The 12,011-nt window shown below is 47.7% G+C and overlaps 1 protein-coding gene across 1 annotated transcript in view; it reads right to left on the bottom strand.

Moving 5' to 3' along the window:
• The window catches only part of PIGL (phosphatidylinositol glycan anchor biosynthesis class L), a 51,987-nt gene that overhangs the window by 4,188 nt on the left and 35,788 nt on the right, over nt 1–12,011 (bottom strand). Inside the window, 2 exon segments of the mRNA XM_066333450.1 lie at nt 2,077–2,108; nt 9,631–9,698. Of these exon segments, the coding sequence (XP_066189547.1) occupies nt 2,077–2,108; nt 9,631–9,698 (100 nt within the window).

Here is a 12,011-nt window from a genome sequence, read left to right as displayed (position 1 = left end):
TGCCATTGAGGAGTCCTGTGACACCAGCAGGTGAAGCTGCTCAGAGCCTGTTGTGCCTGTGACCTGGGCAGGATGGGATTAGCAGTGTAATGCAACCTCTCCAGGTTGGCAGAAAGGGCAGGATCAATATAGCTCATGGATTAGGCTGAGAATAGAAGTGTGTGAAGCCTGCAGCCTGCTCAGCTTGGCTTTCCACTTCCAAATCACTCAGGCAGCAAGGATGCCTTGAATGAGGAGCTCCTGAGTGAGCTCCTGAGTGCTGCAGGCCTGCACTGCTCCTGAGGGAAGGTGCCTTTGGAAGAGCACTGGTTAGAGCTGGAAGGGACCAGTGGCAGAGGTGGGAGCACATCCAGCAGTTGTCTTAGCTTCTTGAAACAAGTGCTTGTGCCTGGGCTGGAGAACTTGATTACAGATTATAAAAAGGCTGTTGTGTTTGTGCTGGCTAAAGGCATTAGAAAGCAAAGCAGGATATTTAGGGTGCTCATTTGCATATCACTGAGGCAGTGCAAGGCTTAGCTGGCTTTTGCATTTGCAGGGAGATTTTCTGTGGATTCCCTGATCACATGGGCTTACACAGGCTCACCCTCAAACAGCTCCCTCTCACCAACAGCAGCGCAGCACTTTTCCATGGCCTGAACATGCCTTTCAGCTCCATCCAGACAGCCTCAATCCCAGCACCACTCTTGTTTCATTAAGCCCCTCTGATGCACAGCCCTGCACGCCTGCCAGATCAAATTATAAATACTGGGAATTTCAATGAGACTGGAACTATATTTGGAAAGGCTTAGCATAAGCAGCAGCATGGGAGCTCCCAGTTCCTTTGGTGTTTGTAGGTCATGTCAGATGTGATGTAATCAGAGCAGCAAGGCTTGCACAGAGCTCCAGCAGTCTCTTGATGCTGCTGCTGGAGAAATGGAAATGTTCTCTATATGTAGGTCTTTTTCAAACCTGAATGGATTTGAGGCACAGCTCATATTCAGCATCAGAGTGAAACCTGCATGAGCAGCACATGAAAGTGGCTCGGTGTAGATGGGGCCTGACAGCCAGCAGTGACATCAACCACTGCAGCTCCTTGTCCTTTGTGCTGCACACAGCACACAGAGCTCTGCTGCATCCCAAGGCTGAACAAAGAAAAGGTCCTAGGAACGAAGCTGGCACTAATACTCCTCTTTCATGAACTGGGGAACTGAAGGGACTAGAGTCAGAGCTCAGCTTAAGGGCATTCTGCCATCTTGGCTCATGCTGTCTCATTAGGCCTGCAACTTCCTGCTAGCAGAGAATTAAAACTGATTTGCTGTGACTCATTCAAATCCTACAATGATTTGGGAATTAGCATTAAAGGAACACAGCCTGGATGGCTGCAGAGGGAGCAGGAGGTTGACTGGGTGGGTCTGGCTGAGCCACCTTCCTGTGCTCTGTCCAAAGAACTGAGTGACAGCTTTGTGCTTAAACGAGGCCCACACATTTGTCCCTGGGCAGTCACTGTTTGCTACAGATAAGGGCTGCAGCTCTAGCCTAGAAAAGGGGTCAGGAGCAACCTCCATCTGTACTTTGTTTCTTTTCTTTCCCTACTTGTACAGAGAATTTCTCGGAGATTTTTGCTCGCAGGTGGAAGAAGCCTCTGCAATTTGTTGTGCCACTGCAGATTTCAGATTCCTTTCCTGAGCACGTTTTGGTGGAGGCTTAACTTGCTACAAGCAAATATTTTTGGCTAAGTGGATAATTGTTTCTGAGGCTTTTGTCACAGAATAGGAAAAAGGCTTGTAAGCAAGATGTGACCAGAAACTCTGTGACTAAGCTGAGGGACCTGGAAAGAGCATTCAAATTCAGTCAAGAGGCATCACACCACTGATGCAGGACAGCACCAAGGGACTGAAAAGTGACTGTAGAGAACAGTCACCTCAACTGGTTCAGTTTACCTGAACTGGTAAAAAATTGCAGGAGCATAAAAGTTCAGCTCTGGGGTTCATCTGCAGTGCAGGGGTGAGCTGGGCAGCTGGAACCCTGGACACAACAGGAATGTAAAGGACTGCAGGGCGGGGAGGTGAGCTGGGGTGGGAGGTGATGGACTCCTACCTTCAGGTAATTTCCCTTCTGAATGCAGGTACCTGTGAAAGAAGAGATACAAGGGGGTCAACACTCAGTGGAATTACTCAAACCCTGATTTTACAGGAACAAAATCCTGCATGCTAAACCAACTCTTTTCATTTAACACATAGTGCCAATAGCAAATCTTGTGAGAAACTTCAGGAGCCCACACTGGATGCACCTCAGGCAGGGCTAAGCCTCATTCCCCACACTATTCTACCATTGCTTTCCTCATGCTGGCTGCTGGGACAGCAGCATAAAGCTCCATAAATCAAATTCACTCTCAGACTTCCCAAGGGAAACCCAAGAGGCTGCCAAAGGCTGTTCCCCCCTGGGAGCACCTCTGGCTGTTCAAAGCCCAGGCTCTGCTGGCCAGGGGCATTGTCTTAGTGGCTGCTCCTCTTTGGACACCAGCTCTTTTTTCCTGGCCCAGGCTGGCACTGGGACATCTGAGAAGCTGCTCTGGCTTTTTGCTCACCAGGACTTGGATCCCTTCATGACTTTGTCCTGGGGAGTCCCTGTAGCAAAAAAGAACGGGAGGACCAAGAATGAGAGATGTGAATGGTGATGGCACTTCCATCAGGAAGTGTAAGCAAATGACCCTGGGATGGTGAGGGCATCAGAGGGTGTTAATTTCAATTCCCTTCTTAATTCTCTCGTTTTTCCTGCTCATGGCTTCGGAGCACTTGATCTGACATTCCCATCCTGGATTTGGCCCACGGCAGGGCTGGGAAGCAGCAGCTCTCCAGCAGATGGCACTCAGGGCTGTCCCACACCCAGTCCTGCTCTTCCAGGAGAAAAAGAAATCCAAACAATGGAACATTTGCCAAAAGGAGAAAGGAAATAATAATAAAAAAAAGTTATTTAACCCTGTGTAATATTTAAAGAGATTGTTATCACCTTATAGTGGTGTATCTAACAAAGGACAATGTGCCAGTTCATGTGTAAATCAGCCAAGATAAAACATGCATTATATGTAAACTGCTGTGTTTCTGCAGTCACTTTCAAACTAGGATTATCTCTGGCTGTTGGTTAAGTTCAAGGAAAAGGATTAGCTACACAGGCCTAGACAAAATAGGAAGCACGGAGTGATGAATACCCAATGCAATACAAAGCAAAAGTCAAGCCAGAAATGCAGGTCATGACAGAACTCAAACAGCAATCAGAAAACATATTTAAACAGATTCTCCTGCCAGTGGTGTCCTCTGCTCCGGAGCCAAAGCAATGCCATTTCCTACTAAACAACTTTGGCCTGGGAATAGTGACTTGGCCACCTCCTGCCCCACCACTAGGTCTTACTGCTCTGACAAAGATTGTTAAATGTCGCCTTGTAATTCAAATATCTCCATTAGTATCTGCTCTGCTCTTCTGTCAGAGGTTTCTTCCCTCACAAGTGGCATCTGGCCACCCAAAGAAGTGATTCAGCACTTGGTGCAGTTAGCAGGGTGGGAACCTTTTAGAATAAGCTTGGAGAGATAAAGCAGCGAGTGGTTGTGAAATTTGGCAAACTCTCTGAAGGCCCAGTGTCTGTTCTGGGTGTGCTGCACTGCCATGGAGGCACCTTCAAAGCACTGAGCTGCTCCAAGAGGGAACTAATAATAACCATTCCTGTCACTAGAAACAGGAGTGAGAGATCCAGCTCATATGGAAACGTTTCAGCAGGAGCAGGGAGCATCTTTAGCAGGAAGGAAAAGTGATTCAGCAGTAAATTAAGGAGTTTGTGCTTGTGTAAAGGTTCAGGGTGACACAAACTGTGTTTGGTTACTGAAAGATCCTCAAAGCTGCTGCCGGCTGACCTGTCACTCATCTGGAAGAAGAGGCATGAAGAAATTGCATCTCTCCTCATCCTTTTTGTCCCAATCCAAATGCTTCACTTCTCAGCAAGGCTCAGTGCAGAGCCCTGGGAACGGGCTCCACCCAGCTCTGTGTGCAGAGGAATTGCAGCCTTGCTCATTTGTATTTCTCTGTGGTTGCAGAGAGAGAGAGAAACACGAAGCTCTACCTCCTGCACACGTTCACAAAATGAGCCAATCCTCTCCCAAATCCATCTTCTCACTCCCATCTCCACCCTGCTGGAGTGTCTCCATGGGACACTTCCAAGTAGGGGAGAGGTTGCAGCTCTCAGTTGTTGCCATTTTGGGAATGTTGTTTTACAGATTGGACTTGCTGTGGTTTGGCGAAATGAAAGAGTTTGGCATAAAATCTCAAAAAGTAAAACACAAACAGGCTCTTTTTCAGGAGATTTTTCCATGTGGGTGTTTTTTTCCCCCCAGAGAGACTTTTTATAATCCTTTTTAAACATAAAGTGACCTAAGGTGGCTTGTTCCCACCCACTGCCCAAGTGCCAGGGCCTGGTGATTACAGGGCACCTCTCCCTTCACCCTCCCTGTTCTGCCTCTGGTAGCTTCAGATCCACTTGTGAGACCCTCTGCAGTGAAGAATTTGGGAAGGCCATGAGACATCCAAAGGCTCCAACCATTTCTGCCCTTCAAGAACTCAGCCCCAGCTCCTCCCTCAAGGCCCAGCTGCTTTGAAGGCTGTTGCTGTCTGCAGCCACCAGCTCCATCTGCTCAGCAGAAACACTGAAATGGCCCAACGACCTCACCCTGCAAACTGCAGGGCTGAGCTCACTCCCAAATTCCCTGTCTTTACTCAGGCACCCTCCAGGAAAGGTGTGACTTGGTCAGCTCCTCTGTGGCACTGACCAGTGAAACCTCCCAAGCTGTTTCAAGGAGGAACAAAGTCAAGATGGAGCTGAGACCTCAGTCCTGGGGAGCACAGAACTCCTCTGGGGCTCGTGCCCATGAGGGTGTGTTACACTTCGGGTGATGTTCTGTTTGATGAGAAGTTGTTCATTGAATTCAGTGACTTCACTCTGCAAATAGTTTCCCAAGCCAGAGGCAAAACCCTTCACTGAACTGACTGCTGACTGCTGGCTGCTGTGGAGCACTGGGGAAATACAGTTTTGAAGAGCATGGCAAAGAATGGATGTCTTAAAGCTGCATTGGGGCTCCATTTAGGATCCCAACGTCTGATCTGCCCAATTAATCTGATGAAACAGATGTGAAGGAGGAAGAACAGGCAGTCTCCTAGGAATCACAGAGACATTAGAAGGATATACTTGCCAGATGTTGGATGTTTGCTCTCTGGAACATCTCCTCCCTCCCTAACCGGACTTTCTGGCTCCATTTCCATGCACCTTGAACTACACAGTGGAGCAACACTTTGTTCAACACTCTCTACTCACATGTGGGGCAGTGGCAAAAGATGGTTCTGCCAGTGGCAATCCAGAGATGTTCCAGCTGTCAGAGCTGTCCCTGGCTCTGTGCTTTAGGCCTTGCACTGTCTGGGAGAAGAAGAATGTGCAGTGTCACTGCTCCCCTACTGTCAGTGACACAGGGAAGGGCACTCCTTGAGGCTGTTTCTCTGGGAAAAAAACCCTTCTTTAGGGGGAATCCCTTCTGTGCTGGTTCTCCATGCTCAGCTTTAATCCTGGTGACTCTCAACAATGTCATGGAAGGGCACTGGGATGAATGAACTTGGTCAAATTAAGGAATGGGATAAAGGAATGAGATAAAATCTACAACTACATACCCAGCTATGGGATATATGCCAGGGCAGAGAGCTTTGAGGGGAAGTCTCAAGGACAGACAGCAGAGTACAATTCTGTCTCAGCCTTTTGGGACAGTCTGGCTGCAATCACAGCCATCACTCACAAGCTCCCCCAGGACATTTAAGATCAGTAAAACAAGTGAGACGTGCATGGGCTGCAGCTGCTGGAAGGAGGGAGAGATCTTCCAGCCCCACACTATAAGAAGGCACCAAATAAAAATGGTAAATGCGATATAATTCACTGTTATCAAGCTAATCGCCCAAACCCAGGTTCCTCCCTGTCCTTTAAGACCTGGCCTTGGAAATTCAAAAGACATTCACAGCAGAACTGTGCTTTGTTGGGGTGGGATGCAGTTGGTGGCCTCTGAGAATGGCTCCCACCAAGTGGGATTGGCTGGACACTGCTCTGCTCATTGTTTCCATATACGGATTTGCAGCTGGCATTTAACCAGCCCTCCTGTTCCAGGGCGCCTCAGTGCAGCCCTTCTGCACAATGTCCATGGCATTCAGGAATGGGGCATTCAATGGCCAGGCTGGGACATGGAAGTGCAACAAGGCATTGGTGGCACTCAGGCTGCATCCTAATCAACTGCTGAGTGATAAAGCTCCCAAATATTGTCTCTGCACAGCCTCATTTACAACCTGCCACAGAGCTGGCAAATGTTAAAAAACATCCTGCAGGACTGAGAGGTGTTTTTCCAAATGGAATTGACGAGAATAGGCTCAGCTAATGATTCCTTGATGTAGCTTTTTATATGGCATCATTGATAGAAGTTTTATGGATGCAGTTGCTATAACAACATAATGCACAGTGGTTAAATATAGCAGCTCCTATTTTCCACTCAGTTTGCTCTGCCCTAAGCAGACAAGACTATTCTCTTCTGTTCTAGCTGGGCTGAAATGGATTGGATAGCTCACTAAAGAAAACAAGGGGTACAGTCCTTCCTCCTCCTCCTCACAAAGATTATTCCTCTCCATCCTAAGCAAGCAAACAACAAACCCAACAGCCCCCCATTTGCCAGGCTCCTGGGCAAGAGGGGTTGTTTAAAATCAGAATGCACAGTGACTCATGCAAAACTAAACCACCTTGATATTACATGTGATCTCAGTGCAGGCACTGTCATTTCAGAGTGCAGGCAAGAGAGGTTCTCCAATATTCCTGTCACACAGTATTTACCAAGCTCATTACCACAGTTGCTAGTGACTGGCCAAATGCTGAGGGGGGATGAAGTGACCTGGATGTCACTCAAGACCCGCTCTTCCTTGTGGATGGATGTAAAGGATCCAACCTCCTATGGCCACAGGGAAAGCTCCTGTTTTGGGGGATAAGAGAGGATGATGTTGCCAAATCAAGCTACAGAAGATTGCTTCCAGTTCTCCCTGCTTTGCAGCAGTGGGTTTTTCTTGGGTTTGGGTTGGGTTTTTTTTCTGTCTGGAAGCCAAAACTGAAATACTCCCAGGGGAGACTGAAATCAAATAGCAATTTGTGTTCCTCTCCCATCCTGTTTTTTTCTTATTTTTCCCTTGCAGAAGAACAAATCCATGCTTGAACCTTGGCATTTCCCAGTTCCTCCCATTTCTGAAGGGCAGGCAGGCACACAGCAGCAGCTGGACTCCTACAAGCTGTCAGGAGGAAGGTTGCTGCAAGGGAAAGAGCTCATTCCTTTTGAGTAGTTCCTGCTCCTTTGAACATAACCTCTGTTCCAGACACTGAAAAGAATATTTATGCCTTTAGCAGACAATACTGAGCATCTGCTCAGCTATGACCATTTCCTGAACTGTTTTATTCCTTGAAGCTGTTCAATAATTTGCACCTCCTGAAGCGAGGAGTTGTGGCAGGGGTCACAGAGCCTGTCCTACCTCTGCTTTTGCAGAAAGTAATCTCATGGAAGTGGGCACAAGCCTGTGTCCCAGAGACTGGGAGCATCCAAAAGAGCTGAGGATCACTGCACCAGCCCCCTGCTTCATCTTTTCCTCCCCTTTTCACAGTGGAGGCAAAACCCTGCAGGACTTGTTTAAAGATGGTTAATAAATACATTGCAGATGATACCTGGAGGGGAGAGGTCGTTTGCTTTTCTCTTGCCATGTACCACTGGGGCCCCAGGGGCAGCCACTGCTGCTCTGCAGAGCTCTGCTGGCACAGGGGGACACAGGAGAAGCCTCAGTTTATGCTCCCAGAGCTGCCAGTACTGGCCAACATGTGAGAACTCATCAGGGCACTGAGAGTCAGGAGTGATACAGTCACGCTCTACTTCCTCCATAACACAAACTGAAAAATAATGAGGGCAAGCAAGCCACTAAAAATAAACTTAACCTTTCAGCAGCCACGGCATCACTCCTGCCACATGCAGATGATGGGGCTACCATGATTAATTCTGCTGATTCAGGACTGGAAGGGAGACAAGACACAAACCAGCCCTTAGTTAATGAGGAGTGCTCGTGCTCTGGTGTCCCTATCAACATGGATCTCATCAGCTCAGACAATGTTCTGCTCTAGCTGAGGACCAATGCAAAGCTCTGGGTTCAAGGGAATTGCAGACAATGAGCATTTCCTGCTAACATGCTCTGAGACAAGAAGAGGGTTAAACTTCACTGCACACACAGGAAACATAAAGCATGAAGGTGGGAAAGTGATTTCTGCACAACCACAAAGTAAGACAAGAGTAGAAATGGGATCAAAATCAAGAGTTTTCCTTAAATTTCTCAGTTATAACTCAGTTACTACCTTGTTTTCCATGATCTCTTCAGGGTGGAGGAGGACACCTAAGAACCTGCCATTCATTCCTCTCTGTAGGTCATACAGCAGTTGAGGGAGCAAACAGAGGTCCAGGCCAACTCTGTGCCAATGGTGTGAGCAGTGGTCATCACCCTCTGCTCCTCAGTCATCAGCCTCTGCTCAACCTCTGCTCACTCCTCAAACTGTGCCTGGAACCATCTCCCCACTCAGCCCAAACAAAGACACTGCTTGCTCTGGCTCCACCCCCTCTGCTCTGTTATTTCAGAAGTTGCTGGGAAAAGCCATGATCCCTCTCTAACACTGAATTCCAGCCATCAAAGCTCTCAGCATCTTCCCAGAGGAGCTGAAGGTCCCAGTATGGGTTCTGTGGCACTGCAGCTTTCTCTAGGCAAGTGAGAAAGGCAAATCACTGTGATGTTGTCAGCGAGGAGAGCCAGAAGAATTTGTTTATTTGAATTGCACAGATGATTCAGAAAACAAATGGGTGCTATAAATACAAAGCTATACTTGCAAAGAGTTCTTCTCATGCCTGGGAAAGGCAGGGGCAGCTCTGGAGAACTCTCTAGGACACAGTGAGGTCTGAATGAGCAGAGGGTTAAAGTACAATACAGTGGCTGTCTTGCCAGCAAAATTTTAGTAATTTTAATAAAAGGGATTTTTTTTTTCTATTAACCTCACCATCACAGCACAGAGACAGAGGGTCCCATAATGTAAGGAATAAAATGGTGCAGGAACTAAAGGACTCTTCCTAAAAATGGTAAATTGGGACAGTTCCAGTGAGAGAGCAGTGTTCTTGGGGCAGAAAGGTAAATTCAGGTACCTGGCCAAGATGGCAACATCCTCTGGTGAAGAACTTTCCAAAAACCACCTGCCACCAGCTCAGGCATCAGGTATCACACACTCTCCTCAAAGCAGAAGTGCAAAGTGATCTGTGGCATATTTTAGTGGGATCAAGGACAGGAAGAGCAAAGAGGGCCCAGTGAAAGGCAGACTGGCAAGGTTCCAGCTGATGGAACACTAAAAGAGGCTGTAGGTTATTTCCAGAGCTGTGGCGGTTTCTCCACAGTCCCATAGCCTGGCACTGGGTTGGAGCAGTGAAGTGAACACTGCCCCTGGTTCTGTTTCTACAGCAGCACCACGCTGAGCCTGCAGCAGCCCAGGAAGGCACCCAGAGAAGTCTGCAGACATTGTACCTGACAGCAGAGTAGAGAGAGATGTGGTTGGCATGGCCACTCACTCCTCCTGCATCAAACGTCACCACCTGCAATAAAACCACACAACAAGAAGCATTTAGGAGCAGGAGGAGGAGCCTGAGCAGTTCCCAAATTTGACATCTAAGCCCTGTCCCAGCCCCTTGTGTCTAACGAGTTGTTTATGTGTCGCACAATGAGGCCTTGTGTGTGAACTCCTCATGCCACAGAAACACAACCAAACAAACAAGCCACTCTGGAGCTGGATGACTACACAGCCTAACAGCTTGAACAACAGAAAGATGACAAAGATCGTGTCCCCACTGGCAGGATGCACTTGTTACTTATTACCAGGGCAAAAGGTCACTTTCAAAGTGATCTGTTGCAAATGTGTTCCTGACCCGAGAGGTCCAGCTCTATGAATCACTCCTGGGTCTGGGAACATCCTCCAGTGCCTGTGGATGACAGGGTGAAGCTCTGGTTTGCTGTGCTGTGAATCAGAACATTGCTGCAACAGGAGCCACACAAGCACACACGACTGTCCTGGTGTTGTAATGAGGCTTCACCGCAGAATAACACAGTGATAAAATAATCTGATAGGAGAAAAAGCCTTTTTAAACAATCTGAATGCAGTTTTGTACAATCAAATCAGGCTTTTCACTGAATGACATCATACAGTTAATTGATTCTCTGCAGGGAGAAATGGGAGCTCCAAAATGCAGAAGTAATGTGTGAACACAGCAGTGACCAGGCAGTGTCCAGAGCACAGAACAGCCCTGGCTCCCTGCCCTCAGACTCACCAACAGTGTGGCAGGGCTGAGCCATCACCCTGGGGACTCACTGCCTCTGTGGGGCTGTGCAATGGGGACTTCAAGGCTCCCAGTTCCAACCAAGCAGCCAAACTGGCAGCACAGAGTGGACAGGGAATGTGTGCCCATCCTCTTTCCAGGAGTGGAAGTGACAGTCCCTGGACAGTGCAGAGCTCAGTGCTTGCTCTGGGAGAGGCCCAGCAGCAGTGCTCTCCACAGCTCCCTTCTCTGGGACCAGGACAAAATCATCAACTCCCACGTTTCAGGCAATGTTTGCTTCCTTGCCAGCTTGTTCTCTCTTCAGGGAAGGAAATGCTACAGCCTTGCTCACTTACTGCACCTCCCTTCTCAAAATGTATTTTCTATGCAGGGCCTGGAGCACTGGGTTAGAGATCAGGGGAAGATCAAAAGCCACCGTGCCTGTCCTGCAACTTGCTCCTCCACCCTCCAGCAGGAGAGGCCTCTCAGACAGGGATATTGAGTCAAGAGGGAAACATGGAGGCAGTGATAAGAAACACTTCAAACCCCACAAACTTTATACAAGCCTGCTCATAAACCCACCCACCCAGGACAAGCCCACGGTTGGACTTTCCACCAGGTTGCTTTTGGTTGGCAGGAACTGGAGGGACTAAAATTGGTTTCATTCACCTACAAAAAAAGCACTTTTTGGTCAACCTGTATTTTATAAGGAAAAAAAGGATGTGTTTAACCTTGGCTGCTGCTGCACATCAGCTCTGCAGGGCCTGCCACGGTGCTGAGCCCTCCCCATGGATATCAGCTTTTGGAGGAGCTCATCTGCCAGCACATGAAATTCAGCACAGCTCAGGGTGAGCACAGCACCCTGGACTTTACAGATAAGAAAAAAAACAAACTCTGAAGTCACTGCTACTTAGAGTGGTACTTCCCTAAGATGACAACATACCCCACTCACTGCAGGCAGAATAAATTCCTGTTCAGGTGGATAACAGAGTGAGTCTGGAAAGGGCTGGACATGCACTAAACCTTTTTACTCAATGGGGACAGAAAGAGGGTTTGTCTCTTCTGCCTGGTTCCTGATTTTCACATAACCTGTATGAACAGAATATTTTTAAGAGCAGAACCCTGCTGTCAAACGTGGTTGAAATTAGCCAATGGGTTCTAAAGTCTTTTGAAACCTGCATGTGCACATACATATAAATACAATTGCATTATTCCTGTTTCCTTAGGAAATCAAGCTAAAAACCCCAGACCAGCCAAAACCCACATTTTTTCTTCTGTGAAGGTTACAAGAGAACAAACCAGAAGACTGAGATAAGAGAATTCAGTGAGCAGACTAAATAAACTAATCATTGTTTTTCAAAACTGGCTCAGGCCAACTGTGGGAGTAACAAGGCTGGGTTAGGAAATATTCTTGACATGGGAATTATCTGTTCAGAAACACCTTTGGAGGTTTTTCTTCTCCACATCTGTTTTGAAATAGAAGCTGCTGAGCTTATGTAATGTCTGAACCAGCTGAAGAGACTACAGAGAGCCCATTTTCAATTGCTGCAGTCCAGTTTACTGTTAGGACACTTACACCTGAATTGCCTATCTCTT

Source organism: Sylvia atricapilla, chromosome 20, assembly GCF_009819655.1.
Source record: "Sylvia atricapilla isolate bSylAtr1 chromosome 20, bSylAtr1.pri, whole genome shotgun sequence".
Lineage (NCBI taxonomy): Eukaryota > Metazoa > Chordata > Aves > Passeriformes > Sylviidae > Sylvia > Sylvia atricapilla.
The sequence above is the reverse complement of the archived record's forward strand: the minus strand, read 5'-3'. Positions and strand labels throughout refer to the sequence as shown.